This window comes from Ambystoma mexicanum, chromosome 12 (genome assembly GCF_040938575.1).
Source record: "Ambystoma mexicanum isolate Mex_15411 chromosome 12, UKY_AmexF1_1, whole genome shotgun sequence".
In the NCBI taxonomy this organism is placed as follows: Eukaryota; Metazoa; Chordata; class Amphibia; order Caudata; family Ambystomatidae; genus Ambystoma; species Ambystoma mexicanum.
The window spans coordinates 877661757-877684137 of NC_090936.1; the positions used below are offsets into that span (position 1 = coordinate 877661757).

The 22381-nt window shown below is 46.8% G+C and overlaps 1 protein-coding gene across 2 annotated transcripts in view; it reads right to left on the reverse strand.

The window, feature by feature from the left end:
* ANKS1B (ankyrin repeat and sterile alpha motif domain containing 1B) overlaps positions 1-22381 on the reverse strand; it is an 806556-nt gene that overhangs the window by 274407 nt on the left and 509768 nt on the right. For both annotated transcript variants that reach the window (XM_069629362.1, XM_069629363.1), the window contains exon 5: positions 9983-10054. In XM_069629362.1, coding sequence (XP_069485463.1) covers positions 9983-10054 — 72 coding nt within the window. The remainder of the gene's footprint in view (positions 1-9982; positions 10055-22381) is intronic.

Here is a 22381-nt window from a genome sequence, read left to right on the forward strand (position 1 = left end):
AGCTCACTGGGAGACTTCATCTGTTCAATACTATCCGTGACACCAAATCCCCACGAGGTACCAAGAGTAGACGTCAGTATAGGATGCAAAAGTTTTTCATTTTAGTAGACACCGGTGCAACACGCTTGTGTATAAAAGAGGGAAAATGTTCAATGTCTGGCAATGCCATGAATACTCAAGGTTTCACAGGAGCTACAAGCAGAGTTCCTTTTACTGAAGACGTATCAGTCTCTATAGGAGAATGTGACATGTCGGTGCCACTGCTGTATTCAAGGCAGACACCCGTCAATATATTAGGTCGAGATTTTATGACTAATTTGAATATGACAATCTCGTTTACTGATAAATGCATAGTGTGTTGAACACCAGGAATGCATTATTTAAATGTCAGCGAATGTATTATGGCATTTGCAGGACAAGTGACCATGAGTGAAGTCCATGTTTCATTATGTGGTTCGCATTTTGTTGACATTGCTACCAGACCTAGTAGGCAGAACTATGAGACTACCTGATGAGTTTCTATTCAGGTCAAATATACCTATGGATGAAGAGGAAGGGAGAATCTTTCATTTAGAATTACAAACAGCCATAGTGCGAGGAGAAATGGCTTTGCTTGATGGAAATGATCATGATGGCAGATGATGGTGCACAGTGATTGCCATTGGGGAGGGTAACAGATTGACTGACGTCACTGATGAGGACATGTTTGGAGATCATCCATCAGATGACAAAGTGATATTTGAGATGAGTATAATTATTGGGTACAAGCCATTAAACGTGAGGTTCCCCAGAGAATGATAGCACAAAAACTTCCCGAGTATTTTGAGGAAGACATGGCAAAAGTGCCAGCTTCATTATGGACGACAGACCCCTATGATGTAGGCCTATTGAAGGGGGTTGCAGAAGTAAAGATTAAATTGAAGCCTGGAGCAATTTTACCTCAAGCACAACAGTATCCTATGCCTCGAGAGGCAGATGAAGGTATGTTTTAAATGATTTCTGCCATGATGGATCAGGGCATCTTGGTGACATCAGAGTGGCAGTGTAATACGTCAGTGACCCTATCAAAAAATCTAAGGGGGGGGGTCATGGAGGCTAATTCAAGATTTACGCCCAATTAACCAGATTGTAGAGGCCGAGTTCCATCTAGTTCCTAATCTGGCTACAATTTTATGTTACATACCTGCTGAAGCATGATATTTTACTGTGATTCATTTGAAAAATGCGTTTTTCTCAATCCCCTTACATAAGGACTCACAGGATCTGACGTCATTTACGTTCAGACAGACTAAGTTAAAAAGCACGAGATTACCTCAAGGGTTTTGTGAGTATCCTTCGATTTTCAATAGAGTTCTCCAGATGGATTTAAGCAATATTGATTTGGAAAGTGTTGTGTTGCAATATGTAGATGACATTTTAGTTTGCAGCACTTCAGAGAAAGGCTGCAGACGTAATTCTATTCAGTTGATGATTACACTTGATGAAAAAGGATATAAAGTTGACAAAGAGAAGTTATAATATTGTCAACAGGAAGTATTGTACATAGGTCAGTTGATTTAGCATGAAGGAAAAAAGGTTACTCCTGAGAGAGCTGGGGCTATCTTGAAAACCACAAAGCCACACACGATAAAGCACATGCAGAGATTTTTGGGATTATGTAACTATGTCAGAGCATGGGTCTTTGACTATAGCTCATATACAAGGCCTTTATTACAAGCTCTAAACGAAAGCACAGGTAACGCAAGAGATCATTGTTTGGATTGAGGAGACGGAGGAAGGGTTTGAGGAATTGAAAACGGCAATTTGTACAGCTCCAGTTTTAGGGATTCCCAATTATGGTGAGGAATTCCTTTTGTTTTTGCATACGGATGGTACCGTTATGACAGCAGTCCTCACACAGAGAACCACATTGGGATACAAGCCCCTTGCATATTACAGTGGGATTTTAGACCCAGTAATGCGTGGTCATTTTCTGTGCAAACAATCTTTGGCAGCCACCGTGTTCGTCATTGAGAAGGCTGCAAGTATAGTGATGGGATGCTCTATGACGTTGTTTGTTGAGCATGCATTATTTGCCATCTTGGAGAAACCAAAAGGGACATTGACTTCTCAAAGGGCTTCTGCCTATGAGGTAGTGATATCAAATTCGGCTATTAAAATAGTTCGATGCAAGCTAGTGAATCCTGTCATGTTTGTAGCTGAACCACTGGCAGAGGATGAGCATGCGCAGGACTGTTCGAACTATGAAGAGTTCTATGATGAGATCCCTAGGATAAAAGAAAATGCTTTGACAGGGGGAGAAATTGTTTTTATTGACAGTTCTTCAAGGATAGATCAAAATGATGGGCAGAGATATACAGGTGCCGCTGTGGTAAAACACACAGCCAATGGGGAGTTTCAAACATTGGTAAGTGCATGACTCCCGTCTCACTATTAAGCACAGGCTGCAGAGTTAGTTGCGCTGATATTCGCGCTCGAGAATCATGCAGACCAGGAAGTAACGGTGTACAGTGACTAAGCCTATGTGACGTCGACCGTGCACGCAGGATTAGCACGTTGGAAAAGGAGGGGCTACCTCTGAACGGATGGCACTCCAGTGCAACATGACGCCTTATTGGACAAGCTTATTAGGGAACTACAACTCCCAGTATCCATCGCACTCGTTAAATGCGCAGCTCACACTAAAAAGGCAGATTTTATTTCATTTATTTTGCATTTTTTAAAGCGCTCACACAGCTTGCGGGCATCGAGGCGCTGTTACAGGAATTGTTTGTTTTTTTAGTTGCGTAATTGCTATTTAAGCTATCCTGCCGGGACTTTTATCTCACGCGGAAAGCAGGCAGCAGACGATGAAGCCAAACGCGCTGCATCTTTAGAAGATACAATGGGAGTCATTACAAGTTGCGTGGTAAGGGATACTGGGCCCCGGTAAGGAGACCAGTGCCGGTAATCCCTTATCGCCCTATTCCAAGGTCCCTTGGCGGGGACCGTAAGGAATGTGTGGTCTGACCACACATCCCTTACGGGTCCCGCTAAGGGACCCGGGCGCTAATAACAGGCTTACAAGTCACAAGCCCGTTATTAGCACCCTCCCCATTCCCATTGAGCCCTATGGGGGCTCAAATGGGAATGGGGAATGGTCTGTTCAATGGGGATTTACCGGTCCCGCCAGGGTCAGACTACACCGGTAAGTCCCCATTGAACGAGCCCGGACACGGGCACGGTATGAGAGGCAGCCATGGAGCTATTAGCTCCATGGCTACCACCCATCTCGTAATGAGGCCCAATGTCTTTTGACACACCTAATGTGAATAAAAAATGGTGGTGATGATGAGTGTGTCTGACCCATATAGCAATCTTTCAAAGGCACAATTAATAGCGGTTCAGGGAGACGCACCTCAAGATGAGAAGGATCTATGGACGCAAAGAGGGTGTTCCTTAAACCCCTCTGAAGCATTGTGGCGACAAGACAGCACTGGTAAACCGGTGATGCCTGTAGCCTTATTAAGGGTGGCGCTGGAACAGCTACACTACCCTGCGCATACAACTAGAGAAAACCTTGCTGCAACTATTGCAGAGGATTGGTTTATACCAAATTTGTTAGAACACGTTGCATTCTATGTAGTGAATTGCATCGTTTGTCAAAAGTTCACCGCTGGGCACACACTGCGCACAGCTAGAGGAGTTATCCCAAGAACTAATGGCCCCTTTCAGCATTTGCATATCGACTAGGTCGACATGCTGCAAGTATGTAATGGATATAGATACATGATTATAGTAGCTTATCCCTTTTCACAATGGATTGAAGCTGGTCCATGTACACACCCAGATTCCACTTGTACAGCAACATTTATAGTGCAAGAAGTATGTCCTAGATGGGGAATATGTGAAGTATTAAGATCAGACATTGGTCCTCATTTTGTGAATCAAACTTTTGAACAGAATGGCTTGTTGCTTGGTATAAAGCACAAGTTTTCTTCGGTTTATCATCCACAAGGAAATGGGGTCTGTGAGAGGCTCAACGGCTTGCTTAAAGGAGGAATAGCTAAGTTGAAGCTTACCTTGAAGAAAGGGTGGTTGCATTGCCTGCCACTGGCATTATATGCATAGAGGAACCAACCAGGTTTGGACCACCATCTCACCCCCCATGAAACAGTGACAGGGAGGCAAATGAGGACACCCCTCACATCTGCATCCAGAGTTAGAAGTGATGCCCAGCTAACGTCTGAACTGTTAGGAATGAACTTACGTGACTATCTTATGTCTATGACCTCAAGTATCTGTCATGTCTGGTCAGCTACGGCAAAGAGGATGTGGGGCAGCGCAGAACACAGAAGGAGATGCTTCAACAAGCAGACTTCAAGAACTATGTGTTCCTAAAGTGTTCTCCGGAGATGCAATCCGAATTCGCAACCATGCGAGGAAAAAGTGGGATGAGCCCCGCTTTAACAGTCCTTTTATCGTGGAAGACGTCACGTCGTCTGCAGTCAGAGTGCAGGGCAGAAGTGCTTGGCCTTTTCTAGGTGACGTAAAGATCTATGCTGGAGAGACCCCATCACCCCAGCACCCTCCGGAAGCAAGCATCGGGGAAGAACCTCAGCACATGCAGACAAGGTCTATTATGAGGAAGAAGGACGCAGAAGCTGTTGAGTAAAGAGAAAGGGCCTCATTACGAGAATCACGGGAAGAATTCAGTCATTACCGGCATGGTGTAATTAGCGCATCCGTGTACCCTCGACACCGCAAATACCGGCTGATTATGAGAGCGCGAGCATGCGTGAACGCCCATGCCGGTAATGGCTGCACCGCCATGCCGCTAAAGACCCACCAAACCCTTGATAGCACCATCACAGGACCCGCCGATACCGCCTCCACCCAGGAGCAACCCCTTAATAACGGACCCGGCAATACCATCATGCAAATACCGGGTTCGTAATACCGGGCCTGGAAGTAACGTCATCGCGCCGGAACGGGAAATGCGCCGGCGGCCATCTTAAAAAACACAATCCATTGCAATCCTCTTAACGCAGTGGTACAGAGTGGAGAGCAGGCCCAATCAACCCATCATGTCCAAGGCAACTCGGAAGTCCAACCCCCGCATGCGCAAGAAGCGCTTCTCGGACAAGGAGCTGAACATGCTGGCGGACACACTGGCAGGCCATGCCGATGAGGTCTTTGCCAATAACCTGAAACGCGAAGCCCAACTGCGCAAAAAACAAATATGGGAGGAGGTGGCACGGAAGGTGACTGCGGTTGGCACCTCGCCCCGCACGGTGAAAGACTGCAAAAAAAGGTGGGACGATCTACGTCTCCTGGTGCACAACATACTTTCAGCCAACCGCAGGGAGGCCATGGCTACAGGCAGCGGGGACCACTCACCCACCAAATTGATGCGATGGGAGGAGACGTGCAGCACCATGATCAACATGGAATTGATCGAGGGCTTTGGAGAAATGGAGACAGGTGTGACGTCATTGGGAGATGGAGGTGAGTGTCCCCACAAATCCCTGAGAAGCAAAGTATGACGTAGCATAACAGATGTGAAAGTGAACCAAGCCAATGCACGGGCCATCATACACACATATACAGATCCATGTCCAGATGGTGGCCCAAACCCTGGCGCAATGAAATGCATGCTGCGTGCCAATCCCATTACCAACAGACACCCAACACAGAGGGATCAATCACATGTCACACATCACACAAACCACAATACAACGGTATGCCACCTAGTACACATCAGTCCAGAATGGAGAGTCCACAGCGTATGCCATTATGGCCCACCCCATTGAAAGTACCCTGTGTGTCTCACCTACAAGAATGCAATGCATGAAACATGAACTACCGAACAGCACCAAATCATGCATCTTGCACGTAAAACCATCACTGATGCCCTGCATCTCTTGTTCCCCCACAGGCACAGGCACAGAAAGTGAAGGCCAGGGCCCTGCCCCAAAAGCCTAGACATCCTCAAAGGGATACAGGGCCAGACAAGAAGGCACTGGGCCTTCAACCTCCAGGGCAACACCAACGCCCAGAGTGCAACACAGGGCAGCAGGACAGCCCAGGCCAGCAGAGGAGGATACAACACCAGACGACGACACTGCCACTACGCAGTCGGCAACTTTTGCAGAGGCAGACGGTGATGGAACGCAGTCTGCTGCCACCAGTTCCAAAGGGGAGGTAGCAGCCACTGCCCCCCCTCAGCGACGTGGAGGTCCACACCGCGGAATTCCTAGACATGGGCCCTCATTACAACCTTGGTGGAGGACCATGGTGCCATTAGCACCATGGTCCATGCCGCTAAGGTTACGATTCCGCCATGGTGGATGGCGGAATTACCGCCCCATTCCAAGGTGAGTGGGGCGGTAATTCCCCATTCACCATTTGCCCTTCCCCATTCCCATTTTTGCCCCCATAGGGCATAATGGGAATGGGGAAGGCGCTAATTACGGCACCGTAAATTACGGTGCCGTAATTAGCTCCAAAGTCCCTTTGTGGGTTGGATTTTTAACGCCTGCTAAAAGCAGGCGTTAAACACCAACCCGCAAAGGGACACTTGTAATCAGGCGTTAAGGGTTAACGGTGCCGTTAAACCCTTAACGCCTGAGTTGTAATGAGGGCCATGGACAACAACATCCATGTTGTATGTCCCCATACCCCGAGCCCCCAGCCCACCCCCCAGCACTCCACACAGGGCACACCAGTATGCCGCATGCAGGTACATGCCGTTGTACTGGGGAGTCTGCATCTGTTGACCACATCAGAGGGCAGTCCAGCAATGGGCCACACTGCCACTGCACCGTGCACCTCCACAGCCCCCACTAACATGGAGGCCCGCCTGATGAGGGTTGTCCTTGTATGGGGTTGTCGTTGGTGCTCTTGTTCAGAGAGGAATTGCCATAGCATTTTGGTGCTGGACTTCCCATGTGGGTTGGACAAAGACTGATATGCAAATGGATATTTCCCATCTGTGAAAGATAAAGTGAGCAAAAAGCGTGAGCTGCAAACTCTCATCTCAGAACAGATTATCATGCCATGTTCTTTCTGGAGAGGAGCGCCTGCTACGTTTTTTGAAATATTTGCAAGGAACTTGTGGTTGGTCACCCTAAGTTACCTGGGGCCAACCAGACATGGACTCCCTGCTCACTGTGCTCAGAGAGGCACAGCTCCACCTCACTGATGAGGCCCAACAGGGCTGAAACACGTGTATGGGGTTGCTGTTGGTAGTCTTGTTCAGAGAGGAGTTGCCATGCTGGACTGCTCATGTGGGCGGGACAAAGACTGATATGCAAATGGGTATTTCACATCTGTGAAAGGTACAGTGAGCAAAAAGCGTGTGCCGCAAACTCTCATCTCAGAACAGGTTATCATGCCATGTTCTTTCTGGAGACGAGCGCCTGCTACCTTTTTTGAAATATTTGCAAGGAACTTGGGGTTGGTCACCCTAAGTTACCCGGGGGCAACCAGACGTGGACTCCCTGCTCACTGTGCTCAGAGAGGCAAAGCTCCACGTCACTGATGAGGCCTAACAAGGCTGAAACACATGTATGGGGTTGCTGTTGGTACTCTTGTTCAGATAGGAATTGCCATGCTGGACTGCCCACTTGGGCGGGACAAAGACTGGTATGCAAATGGATATTTCACATCTGTGAACGGTACTGTGAGCAAAAAGCGTGTGCTGCAAACTCTCATCTCAGAACAAGTTATAATGCCATGTTCTTTCTGGAGAGGAGCGCCTGCTACCTTTTTTGAAATATTTGCATGGAACTTGGGGTTGGTCACCATAAGTTACCTGGGGGCAACCAGATGTGGACTCCCTGCTCACTGTGCTCATAGAGGCATAGCTCAACCTCACTGATGAGGCCCAACAAGGCTGAAACACATTTATGGGGTTGCTGTTGGTACTCTTGTTCAGATAGGAATTGCCATGCTGGACTGCCCACTTGGGCGGGACAAAGACTGATATGCAAATGCATATTTCCCATCTGTGAAAGGTACAGTGAGCAAAAAGCGTGTGCTGCAAACTGTCATCTCAGAACAGGTTATCATGCCATGTTCTTTCTGGAGAGGAGCGCCTGCTACCTTTTTTGAAATATTTGCAAGGAACTTGGGGTTGGTCACGCTAACTTACTTGGGGGCAACCAGACGTGGACCCCCTGTTCACTGTGCTCAGAGAGACACAGCTCCACCTCACTGAGGAGGCCCAACAGGGCTGAAACATCTGTGAAAGGTACAGTGAGCAAAAAGCGTGTGCTGCAAACTCTCATGTCAGAACAGGTTATCATGCCATGTTCTTTCTGGAGAGTAGCGCCTGCTAACTTTTTTGAGATTCCTTTATTCTACATGTGTTGAATGTATGTTGATTTCTTTTTTAGGCCATACCATTTGCTCAATGTCAGACCAAATTGGAATGAGGTGGCCTGTTCCTCCATATTTACATGCATCTGTCCCTGTTCATCATTCTCTCCTGAGGTCAGACACCACATCACTTCCATTGTGTCCAAATCTGTATAATTAAGGGCTTTGAAACGCTTCACTAATGTGCAAATTTTTATCTTGATGATTTCTGATTTGTGAAAGTGTTTATGAAGTTGAAGTCTCCTTATAAACTTGGAGGTGTGTAGTTCCGTGTGTACATAATTAAAAAAGAATACATGATTGGAAAGCTCATTCTCAGTTTCAGGACTTCCAACTCAGCAAGAGCTGAATTGAGTCTGACATTTGTATTAATTCTTTCTGTTACTCTCAGTATTCTAGTTCATGGCAAACCTATTTAGCAATTTAAGGTTAGGTAAAGTGGAGGGAGAAATACAAAAATAGACTGAATATTAATCAGGCCAGGTGACCAATGAGAATCTTACTGAAGTGGATCCACACTCCCACTTACAGTTAACAAACGTCCTGCAAGAATATTAGTTGTCACGATCTTCCTGAGAAACAAATGGGCATTTGTCACCTCTAACTGAAAAGCAGGCAGGACCACTTGGTGGGTAGGATGTACTGATAGCTGGAGAGAGCAACAATGAAAATGATTTTTTTCTGGCTATAAAAAACGTTAACTTTACTCTATACCTGCTACCATGAAATAACTATCCCTATGGGACTTTACATGTGGCTATTAACTTCCAGGGACATTCAATGGGATCTAAATGGGTACATTTAAGTCAAACATAAGAACACTTTTGTAAATGGAAGTAGCACGTGCAATGTAGATCTTTAAAATAAATTAGATGGACTTCAGAGTTTAGCGAAGGATTTAAGTGTGTGGTAATTTATACAGATACTTTATGCCACCATCATATGTATTTATTAATGCTGTAAAAGCTTGCCAGCAAGGTGCAATAATTTACAATTCACTGGCTGCATTCTTCAATCAGTGACACGTTCAAAATTATAGTTTAAAATACAATTAACCACATGCATAACTTTTATCCACGCTTGCTTTAACAGGGATTGCTCATATCACTGAACTGTAGGCGAGGAACATATAAGGAGACATTGGTCTTTACATTGTGCACATTAGGACCCTGGCAGAAATGAAAAGGCAGAGGCCCAAGTTTGGGGAGAACAGCAACATGTCTGAGAAATCACCATGTTGCAGGTAGATCCCCAACAGATATGTAGAAAATCATATTGTATGGTAAAACAAAACATATTATGCAATATGTTTCAGACCTAAGGTTCTCAATCATAAACCACTCAACTGTTCGGCTTTGTGGTTCATGCCTGTAGAACCTCTTGAGTGAAACTTATCTTGGGATATTTTATGTGTCACGTTACTTCATCGCGTTACTTCATCGCACGCACATGTGTGTGTGCTTGTGTATCTATATGTGGGTACATTTTCTCACCTTATCCTCGTATATTATTAATTCGAAAGCAGTTGCAAAAATATTGTCGAATATACATTAAATAAACCACACAAAGGTGTATGCATTCATGTGTCTTTTTGCAAGGGTGTGTGTACACATAAACCTACCCTCATTTTCGAGCAGGCCTCTTGCGTTGATTCTGTTCCCCGTATTTCTTTCATCAGCAAAGATCCCAAATACTAACATACAAATAAAATCACAATGTAAGAGAGGGCAAACCATACAAATTATTTTTAAATAACAAGAACATAAGAGTTAACGAGAATGAGCACAGTAAAGTGCCTTAGCAGAGGTGCAAGTGGTATATACAAATGACAAAAAAATAAATTATGTAATTTTTGCCCACATCACCCTTCGGGAATTCTGCTTAAACAGCTCTAACAATAAAATCAATACATTGCAAAAGGAACGCAGAAGAAGCACAAGTATCATTTGCACATCCAACGTTGTTCCTTACCTGTACACATCTTCAAAAGCAAAGTACTTAGAAACCTTTTTTCTTTAGGCTTTCCATGGTGATGTGGTCTGCTCTGTAGCGCAACCTATGCGAACACTCACATTTAATACTTACTTGCACCTATGCCAGGTTGCTGCATATAGCTTGCACAAATTGAGAGGTCATGCTTAACTGAGTGCATTGCAACCCCACTGTGGAACAACGCTTAGGTGTTGCCTCAGCACAGCTCCATATACAGTTTGTATATTTGCCACTTGCAAAGAGTTAAGAAAATTAGTACAAAGATGGAAGGAATCCCCAGACCTCCATGAAGAGAGGCCTGCTATTTCCAGTAAGCCACTGTCCTCGGAACATGTGCTGCTCGCTGGGCATCTATATTTTCATTTGTCCCCCACTGTCCAACAACATACACTGTAGCAGACCCACAAAAAAATGGACAAGTGACCAAGGCAAGCTAGGATCTTGCTCGTTTAAAAAAAGGTTTACAAGTAAGCAACACATTTCTTCACGGGTCTTTCTGTTTATTTAAATGAATCTGCTCTGCTTGGTTAAGCTAAAAAGAGCACTGGGAAGTCCAGATCCGATGAATAATTTGAACTTAGTTTTATAGAACGCTCGACTACCCAGAGGTCCCTTGGTGCTGAGACACTAAATGCATACAGATCGACGGAAAACCTAGCAAGAGAAGGGAAAGGCTTTCAAAGACTTCTACAGCATAGTGGCCAGAACGAGGCTGAATGGAGAGAGGGAGAATATTTCACAGCCGAAGCTTCTCAGTGGAATATTCTCTGCTTCTGCTCTTTCACTGCCGAATTTAGGCATGCACAAGAGCAGACCAGAACTGGAGTGTAGATCCTTTGAACTGGAATAGTAGTGATTTTCTTTCAGGCATAATGCTGAATCTATTCTAACCCTTAACATTTCTGTGTTAAGCCTCTACAGATCCCATTGTAAACGCTGCCTAATCCTAAACAAAACATATTATGAGCCCACTGAGGGCCTGTACAAAACTGAGCTGACGCCACGAGGAGCCTAGTCCCACTGAAATGGTATATCAGACAGTCACAGCTGTGTGCAGTTGGGTGGGCAATACATACTTAGTATATATATATACATACATACTATAATACATATAATATAATAGAATACATATTATATTATATACATACATGCTCCCCCTTATCTCGCCTCCCTCCTCTCTTTCTACACTGCCTCCCGCTCCCTTCGCTCTGCTGACCACTTCCTTCTCACTGTTCCTCCATCCCCTTGTGCCACATCCCGTTTCCGCTCCTTCCAACTCCTAGCCCCCCTGCACTGGAACTCCGTACCTCTCTCACTATGCTCTATTTCTACCTTTTCCTCATTCTGCACATCCCTTAAATCTCTCCTTCTCCATCCCCCACCTTGAAACCCCTCCCCCTTCTTGCCCCCCCTTTCCTTATCACCTTGATCATCTCCCTCCCCTGCCTCTTCCCCCCATTCTTACCCTTTACCCCTTCCATTTCCCTCCTCCTTCTCTTCCCCACCCCTCCCCCTCCCTCTCACTTCTACTGCACTACACTGCTTCTTCCCTTCAGTTTAATTGCTCTACTTACTGTTTTGTTGGTCTGATTCACAATTGTAAATTTCTTCTACTGTTACTGTTAAAATGTTAATTGTTATATGTATACTGTTGTTAAAATGTGCAACGTTTTGGAGTAAAGCGCTATATAAACTAAATAAATACAAATACTACTAGTTTGAAGTGTCTCATTGAGCATAAACTATATACTAGAATGCCTCTATAGACTGCCAGATTTTGTCATCACCGGTGCTGAGAATGTTTTGATGGGAAAAGGAGATGGACATGGCTTTTTTTAGAAGGTGAGGCGGTTTCCATTTTTATTTTTTAGAAAGTGAGGTTTTTTCGAGTTTTCTGTAGGAATTCTAGCAGTACATTCCACGGACTGACTGCATGATACAAAAGCTGTCTCCAACCTTTAAATATTCCAAACTGACACTGGGAGTTTCTGATCAAGAGGTTGAGGGGTATGGATGAACTGTTGGGTTACAGGAATGGTGTAATAGAAGGCGTTGCGCACAATGACGAATGATATAAAGGAGATAGATACAATTATATTGGTGATTTTTGCACAAGACTACACCCTATTAACAGCCAATGGAAGGAGGCCACATTGTGTGGCAGTGCCCGATAAGGTTTTGTATGCTATTGAAAAATATAAAGCTGTGCATAGAGATCAACAACAATACCAGCAACACTGCAGATAAGGGATAGGGGAATTCTCTAAACAACATGGACAAAAGACTGTTCAGTGTCCTATGGCTGAAACTCTGACCCAAATAAATGAAGGAGAAACTGTAAGGGTGTCAAAGAAGGAAGCTGATACAAAGGTGGCATGGTGGTGGTTATAGACCTTTATTTTCAGTGCCAAAAACCTATCCATCCCTATCTCTATAAGGGGTTTGCCTGCCTCAAAACTAATACTAAAGGGTCCATCAGAAATAAACTCCACCGTCCTGTGTCACAAACTACTTCTATCCCTCACACTATAACTAAAGGATACACTAACATAAAGTTCCTTCTTCAGCAGAATGGCCCCCTTCTCCTATTGCCTGGATAGCATCCAAAGGAGTGCTCTCTTGCAATAAGAATGCCATGGGGCATGCCTCCCTTCCTCTGCTTGCGTGTTTTACACAGCCCTTATCCAGAGTTCACCTCCAGGAGAATGACTCCCTTCTCCTGGTGTAGCTCTATACCGTTTTTACAGTAGAGCCTCTGCTTTCTCTCCCTCTCTCCCCTGCTAAAACCACTGAACCTGCACCGAATCTGCTACTGGACCACTCACCGATCTCGGTCCTTGGTCCAGCCACTCTTCCCTTGCACTGCCTACCTGCACCACGGGACTGTCTCTGTATCCCAGAGCCCCTTCTCCCGGCACTCCCCTTGCCACCAGCTGGCCCTATTATTTATCTTGTATTCTACTAACCTTTACTGCACTTTCCTTGCACTTTCCACCAGCTGGCCCTACTATTTATATTGTATTCTACTAACCATGTACAGCACTTTCCCCCTCTCCTCTTCCTCCTCCACTTTCCCAGTCCCCTCTACCCTTGCACTTGCACGGTCTGAATGACACCTGGCCTAGTAGGATCGTTGTCTGTCTACCCATGTTCCCCCCCGCCTCGTCGCGCCTTGAAACACTTGTGTATAGGCGCGTTACAAATGCCATATCATATCATATCATATCATATGAGGGGGAATGACCCACTTCTCCACATGTCTCTAGCACAACTCCCAGTTCGGGACCAGGAGAATGCCTCCCTTATCCTGGTATTGCTTGCAACAGTTCACAACAATGCCAGGGGCAATGACTCCTTTCCCCTGGGGTCTTTAATACAGCTCCTAGTTCAGGACCAGGAGAATGACACCCTCCTCCTGCTATTGCTTGGCACAGTTCTCTCAGGAATGCCCCCTTCCCTCTCACCTGATGAGTCCGAAGAGGATGTGGGGGATGGGTCCTCTGGTGTTGGTTCAGTTGTCTTTCTTCTGGAAGAGTGCTTCTTTTCGAAGAGATATTGTCTGTTCCGGGTGGTAGCCACTATACCCTTCCAAAGGTAAACAGTTGGGGTGAGTGGCCCTCCTTCCAGAAACAGCAAACAGTTGAGCAAAGAGCCAATAAGGCGTAAAAGCCTGAATCCACACTGGCAGCATAGAAAAACAGATTCCAGTGCCCTTCCAAATAGCAGTGCGAGCGTAACGAAGAAATACTGAGAATCAAAGAATGCCTGGATCGTAGCAGAAAGAGGCGGAGAAGAGTCAGGAGTATGCAGAGATAGCCCTCAGAACGGCTGCTAAGGTCACAGAGGGTCACAGCAAACAATTGAAGAAATGGAGAGTAGCAATCTTGGAGGAAGATTAGACTGGTGAGGCATGTTGCCTGAGAGATGTGCAGTGTAAGTCAATGTTGGATTTTCCATGAATGCCATAATTTCCAGGACGGAGATATAATGACAAGTTCACAACAAGGCCAGGTGGAATGATTCCCTTCCCCTGGTGTCTTTAACACAGCTCCTTGCTTGCTCGGTTTCTTCTCATTATTTGTTCCCAGGTCCCAGACCCTCCTCTGGTTGTCAGTGGTTCGCTCTTTCCCACTGTGATGAGGAAGATTTCCTCTGATACTATCAGTGTCTGCTTTCATATTCCCTGGAGCTTGTTCCTTTTTTTTCCCCTGTGGCTTGATCCCATTTGTTGAGGTCCAGTTTAAAAAAATAAAAGTATCTGTATTGACCTTTTATAACAATAAACATCAACACTCCCCCCCCCGTCCTTAGTCCCTCCACGTTCCCCCCTAAGAATTAAAGTTTCAGCTAGGTCCCACTTGTCCTCATTGGTCGTTGCTCATTTACAATATGTCCAATATGTGTGCGTTTTGCGGGCACCACTGTTTCATGCAGTCACTGTTGAGAAACTCCAGGGTCAGTCCCCAGTCTTGCCTAAATTTGGCTGCATCGCCTTGTACCCTACATGTCACTCATTCCATTGCCAGTATTCCCCACAGCTTGTGAAACCACTCTACCCATGTTGGGGGTTCTTTCTGCTTCCATCGTTTAGCCAGGACTAACCAAGCCATGATAAGCATTACTATAAAGGCTTTACTCTGGGGTTTAGATGTGATTGAGAATCCTGGATCAAACAGGTCACACATCCATTCCCCCGGAGCTAGCAACGAGGGGCATGGGACCAATGTCTGTATCTGAGCCCCTATGTCCTTCCAAAATCCCCTTAGTCCCGGGCACTCCCACCATATGTGTCTCCAGTACCCCCTCTGCACACACCCCTCCAGCACTCCTGCACGACATTGGGGTACATTCTATCTAGCCTCTCTGGGCTATTATGCCATTGTACCATGCCTCTCTAAGTTGAATAGATCTGGTCAGCTTTGGCATATTAACGCATAAGTGTTACCAGTGGTCTCTCAGGATTGCCACCCCAGAATTGTTTCCCACCTCCTCATGTATCCCCAGGTCTTATTCAGTTCTAGGTCTGTGAGAATTAGGTACAGTTTTGAAACCATCTTGCCATCCCTGTATGTGTGGTAACACATTTTTTCAAATGACTTCAAGTTTCGGACAGCCTCCAATTTATTTCCTGGTGCGCTAACCAATGCCGTACTTCGTTGTACCCCCATCTGTCCTTCTCAGTCAACCTCATCTGTTGCTTATATTCTTCAAAGGATCTTATGCCCGCTGCAGTCACCATGTCTCCCACTTTCTTACAGCCTATCTTAATTCATTGGTTGAACGAGCCCCGAACCAACGGCCCAGTCCCCCTCTGTTCTTAGGCACCATGAATGTCTCTAAGGCCACTCTAGGTTACTTAGCTTGCCAAATAAAACGTGATACTATCCTTCGGAGATCTTTAAAGAAGAGTTGCAGGATCTGGATGGGAAGCGCTTGGAAGTAATAGAGCACCCTAGGGAGTATTACCATCTTAATGGTGGCGATCCTACCCAACCATGAGACCCGCAGGGGCGACCATTTCCTCAGGTCCACTCTAATTTGGGCTAATAGCACAGGGTCGCTCTTCCTGTACATTTTGAGCATTGAGTGGGCTATGCTTACCCCAAATACTTTATGCAGTCGGTTGCCACAGTGAACAGGGAGTATGTGGGTAAGGATGCTAGTTGTGCCTCCAATAATCCCAGACTGAGCAGTTCTGACTTTGACATATTTATTTTCAGCCCTCCACTTGCTCTATCATGGTTAGTTCTGCTAGTAGGGCATGGATCGACCTCTCTACTTGTGTCATGGACAGCATCATGTCGTCCGCAAACGCAGCCTTTTTATGCTCCTCTTTTCCCGAATGGGATGCCATGAATGCATGGGTTCTGCCTAATTAATATTAATAACTGTTCCAGGAATATTGCGTAAAGGAGCGGGAACAGGGGGCATCCTTGTCCGGTCCCCCTTGTGGTATTTATGTTTCGGGATTACTGGGAGTTAATGGAGAGGCGCATCGATGGGTAGTTATAGTTTGCCTTGATTCTCTGTATGAATTTAGAGCCCTTCCAAGACAAAGCAGAAATCCTTCTGGTTGGGCCACAAGAAACCCTTAACAAACTCAACAGCCAATACACTGCATTCACCATAGACAACATACATATTCCTGTATCCTCATCAGTCAAAATCTTAGGAGTCTACCCAGACGCCACCCTCTCGATGTCCCGACAGGTTAGCACCATTGCATTCTCTGCTGCCTACCCAATCAAACTACTAAATGCAGCAAACTCCTACCTGCCCACTGAGAACTGCCTCACTATTGCCAGAGCCATCATTGGGTCAAAACTGGACTACGGCAATGTCCCCTTGGCTGGCATCTCCTCAAAAAACCTAATGAATCTACAAATCAACCAGAATAATGCACTCAGAGCCACCCTCAGCATTCCCAAAAGGGACCATATAAGCACAGCAAGGTGTAAAGACCACTGGCTCCACCTCAGAGAATGCATCCTTTTTAAAACGCTAGCCATCACTCATAAGTGCATTGCCAACACAGCCCACCCTTACTTCTCCAACAAGGTAACCAAGGCAAGCTCATCCAGACCTACGAGAACACCCTACTGCCAACGTCTTGTGCTGCCCAAAGTCAAATGCGCCAAAGTAGGTGGGGACAGCTTCCCTTTTATTGCAGCCAGACATTGGAACTCCCTGCCAACTTCTCTCAGAGCTGAACCCTCTCACTATATGCTCCGGAAAGCTCTCAAAACATGGTTGTTAACCTAAAACCATGTATATGCCTTCCCCTATCCCTGTAATGTCTAAACCTAATAATGGTCCAGTCTAGCTTCTGGATGCGCGTTTCTTGAAGCATTGCTATATCCGCAGGGCCGCATGTAATTTGCGTTCCAACTTTCATACGTTTCGCTGGGGTACTCAGGCCCCTAACATTGTGTGATAGAATCCTAAGTACCATTTTCTACTGTATAAGGTCCCTCTTATTGATAGTGCTCTCGCCCCATCGCACTACAAGCTGGGGAATGCAGTGGTTTCCCTTCTATCCCCCTTCTACTTCCCCAACTCCCCACCACACCCCCAACTTTCCCTGCTTCTCCAACGATTTACCTTATTATTCCTCCCCATCCCATCACAGGGCTAGACCAGAGGTCCTAGATAACCCACCTTACTCTGATCCAAGTTTGTACCTGGGATATCATTCCCCATGAGGCCCCCGAGACCTCCCACCATATTCCAAGATCTCATCCACTACCCCGCCCCCATCCTCCAGGCCTGCTAACATTCCCTTTGCTCTCTTTTTCCCCACCTCCATCCCCCTACCACCAGGCCGCCTAAGCTCTCACAAGGCTTACTCCATCCATCCAGTCCGGGCCCAGTCATCCCGACCCATCGGTTGTTCGTGAGCACGGCCCCCGTAGGCAGGCTCCACTGTCCCACGATTTGCCTTGCACCTTAGTTTAGTTTAGTTTATTTATTTGTACCGCGCACCGAACCCTGGGGTAACTGGGCGCCGGAGACTTAGAAACAGTTACAACATGGTAAAAATATACAATACAGACTGTGATAAAACAACAATAGGTGTAGCAGACCGGGTTACAGGTGGTCAACAGAGACATGCGGAGAGGAAGTACATTAAGCAGCGTTTTTGTTGGAAAGCCATGTTTTTGTTTTGGCTCTAAAAGTCCAAAATGAGGGTTCTGCTCTAAGGTTTGGTGGCAAAGCGTTCCATAGTTTGGCGGCCAGGACCGGGAAGCTGGCGCCACCTGCTTTTTTTAGGGAGAATTTAGGAACGGAAAGGCAATGTGAGTATGGCGTTCTAGTTGGTCTAGTTGAGGTGTGATTGTGGAACTTGTCTGCCAGGTATTTTGGTGCATCATTGGAGCGGCATTTATGGATGATGACGAGGGATCTGAGAGTGATTCTGTCTCGTACCGGGAGCCAGTGAGCATCTTGTCTGATGCTGGAGATGTGGCCGTTTCGTGGGATACTGAGGGCGGCTCTGATGGCATTATTTTGAAGCACCTGTAGTTTGTTCAGGTTGCGTTCTGAAGAGCCGAGAAAGAGGGTATTGCAGTAGTCAATTTTTGAGAGCACTAACGCTCTGGCTAGTGTAATGCAGCTGGAGGGTGATAGGAAAGGTTTGCATGCGTTGATGAGCTTATTGGTGTAAGCTGTGGATGAGGCAGTGGCGTTCACCTGTCTTTTGAGTGAGAGAGTAGAGTCTAGATAAACCCCAAGGGTTTTAATTTCTTTGGCTACTGTGATTAGGTTACCGTCTATGTTGAAGGACGCGTAACGGGGGTCTAGTTTGTTTAGCCGTGGTTGGGAGCCGACAAGAAGGAGCTCAGTTTTCTCATCGTTGAGGCATAGACCGTGCTCTGCCATCCAGGCTTGGATCTCCAAGTAAAGGTTGTTGATTCTGGTGGAATCCTCATCGTAGCACCCCGATAGGGTGATGAGAACCTGGGTATCGTCAGCATAGTTTGTGTATGTGACACCTAGGTTATCTAGGCGGTCAAACAATAGCTTAGTGAAGATATTGTATAGGGTCGGCGAGACGCACGAGCCTTGAGGAACGCCGCAGGTAATGGGGACAGGGAGTGCTGATGCCCCCGGGGAGAAGACCCGGGTGGTTCGGTTGGCTAGGAAGGACTGGATCCAGGCAGTCGCCTGGTTAGAGAAGGCCGCTGAGGTCATCAGATGTTCCGTGAGGATCTGATGGTCGACGAGGTCGAAGGCAGCTGATAGATCTAGCAGTAGGAGAATGGCTAGATTACCCTTGTCCTTTGCCTCGTCCATCTGGATTTTTAGGTCCAGTAGGGCTGACTCTGTTCCATGCCTTGGCCTGAAGCCGGATTGTCTGAGACCCAGGAGGTTGTTGTCTTCCAGGTGCTTCTGTATTTGCAGGTAGGCCACTCTGTCTAAGATCTTTAGGATGTAGGGAACGGTGGTGATTGGCCTGTAATTAGTTGGGGTATTGGGGTCTAGATTAGGTTTTTTTAGAAGTGGCATGACCCAGGCCTCCTTGAGGCTGCTAGGCACTGAGCTTGATTTGAAGGATGCGTTGATGAGGGCTGTTATGAAGGGGGCCAGAGTGTTGGCGCCTTCTTGGATGATGGGAGCTGGGCATGAGTCCCCTTGGCATCTAGAGGGCTTGAGGCCCTTAATGATGCTTTCTACTTCTTTAGTGGAAACTGGTGAGAAGGAGAAGGGGGGGCAAGTGGAAGTTTGAGGGGTGGTTGACGGTGGATGGTTTGTTTTTTTGGCTAGGTTGAGCTTTTTCTGTCCGATTTTGGATTGTAACATGGTGATTTTGTCTGCTAGGGCTTTTTGAATCCTCTCACACCAATCTGCATCTTTCACGCAGGTTTCAGCAAGTGTGGGGGGGGATTCGAGTTCCCTGAGGATGTTGAAAAGCTCTTTTGTTTTGGATTTGGCGCTCTCAATTCTGTTATCATATGTCTCTTTTTTGGCCTTGAGGATAGCAGTTTTGTAGGTGGTGGCAGCTATCGAGAGTTGAGTTTTGTTGGCGAGGTTGGGCGTTTTTCTCCAGGTGGCTTCTGCGGCTCGTTTGGAGTTTCGGAGGATTTTTAGCTCTGGTGTGAACCATTTGTTCATATGGGCTGCCGGTTTGGCTTTGGTGGGTTTGAGAGGAGCGATGGTGTCTACTGCTGATTCTATCGTTTTGTTGTAGAGGTCAGCAAGTTTCTCCGCATCTAGGTTGACGTAGTTTGTAGGGGTACAGATATTGTTCATAAGTGGGCGGAGGTTTTGTAAGGTAATGTTGCGGTTGTTTCTGGTGAGGGTTTGGGGGACGGAAGGGGTTGGAGTGTTTGGTTGTGATTTCCCTTGGATGGAGAAGGAGATGGCGTGGTGGTCAGACCATGCAATTTGCTCGTTTTTTGTGATGGACGTAGAGCAGTTGAGATCCGCTAGCCAGTCCAAGGTCCTGCCTTTGTTGTGGGTAGGGTCTGTGATTCTGAGCTTGAACCCTAGTTGGGAGATGGTGCTTTCCAGGGAGAGCGCATTGGTATCGTTTGGGTCGCCGAGACCGAGGTTGAGGTCACCAAGTAGGATAGTTTGAGATCCTGTTTTGGTGTTGGTGGTCAAGAGGTCAGATATCTCTTCCTCAAATGTGGTGATGGGGCCTGGAGGTCTGTAAAGGAGGTGTAATAGTATGGTTTGTGTAGCAGAGAGTTGGAGCTTTGCTGACAGAAGTTCTGCAGATCGGAAGCTGGGCGGAGGGGTTGATCTAAGTCCAAGGGATGTTTTAACGATGAAGGCTACTCCTCCTCCTTTACCTATGTCCCGGTCTTTCCTTAGTATTGAATAACCTTCTGGGATGGCGAGGGAAAGGGCTGGGCCTGCTGCTTGGTGCAGCCAGGTTTCCGTGATAGCCAGGAAGTGTAGGTTGTTGACAGAGATGAAGTCTGCGATATCTAGCGCATGGGCGACCAGGGAGCGGGCATTGACGAGGGCGCCCTTGATTAGTGGCTGTTCAGATGTGCTCAAGGGGGCTGTTTGGGTGATGTTCAAAATTTGAGCGGTGTTCGCTTGACTGTGTGTGGGATGAGAGGAGTGTCTTTTGGCGAGTGTCTTGGGGGTTATGAACCGAGAGCCGAGTCTCAGGTTTCTGTCTTGCAATGTGCATGGGTTCCAAGGAGTGGGCGGAGCAGCAAATCGGCGGATCCAATCTATGGGACTGAGGGCGTCAGGCTGGTCAATATGTTGGGCCTCCAAAAAACCCATAGTCGAGGTGTATGAGGGATGTTGGGTTGGGAGTGATTGTGGACGGGGTTTGTGGCGGGTGGTGTTGTTGTGGTGGAGCAGGGCGAGTGTAGCCGTTAAGGTGAGCGTGGCTAAGTAGAGGTTTGCCATGGGTGGTCAGAGTAAGACCAGGATGTAGTTGGATGAGGCTGACTAGGTGGTAATAGAGTAGTTTGAGGTGAAGCGGGAGCCGACTGGGTCGGGATAGGCAGGAAGGCAAGTAGTCAGGATCAGAATAGGTACAATGGGCAGGCACAGTGGTCAACAGACTAGGGCACAGTGGCTAGCAGATAGGCACATTCACAACAGACTAAGGCACAGTGGCTAGCAAATAGGCACATTCCAGACTGGGGCGCCGTGGAAAAAGTACATGCTAAATGTCTGAATCATAGACTATAGCGCAGGTTGTGGCTCGGCTAGAGAAAGATATGAGGTGTAGGTCACATATATTGAGTATACATGTCACTGATATTCGGCACAGTATGTTGTAAGCAGAAATCAAATATTAGAGAGTAACAGGCTAAATGCGTATTTCAAGCGTTAGAGCATAGTAGGCTATAGGCGTAGCACAGATGTTAGGGTGCAGAGTACTGGATGCATAGCTAAAATGAGTGCGCAGTGGTCTAGGTGCGGGACTCACGTGGGGCAGATTAAGCTTGATACACAGTTCATGTAGAGGGTACAGTAGGCTGGAGGTGGACTCTGATGCATGCACGTTAGGCTAGATACAACGACTCACGTGATAAGACACTGTTAACTCGAGCACTGGACAGCATACCTGGCTCCGGCTCAGACAGCTCACGAGAGGCTGTACCAGTCCCATTGTTTTGCAGTCTTTGGGGGGGATCCTGCCTGCCACCACTCCATTTCGGTGACCTCTTCCTCCAGCTCTAGTAAAGACTGTCTTTCAGCGCACGTTTTTATCCGGTGTTCTGTGCCATCGAGGGAGAACAGTAAGCCAAAGCGTAACGGTCAATTTATATGGGACATGCTTGGCTTTGAGTGCCCTTAGTACAGGGCCCATGTCTCTGTGCTTCTGAAGTGTGGACAGCGCTAAATCCTGGTATAACTGCACCTGGATCCCATTGATGGTAACACATGTCTGGGGTCTTGCCGCCCGTAGTATGCTCTCCATTTGCCCATAGAAGGTTAGCGCCACCAGGACATCTCTCAGTCATTTGTGAAACACTTGTGTACGAGCGCAATATAAATAAAATATATCATATCAGTCGCGCTACGGGCTCTGTTCTCCTAGGTCCCACCCTAT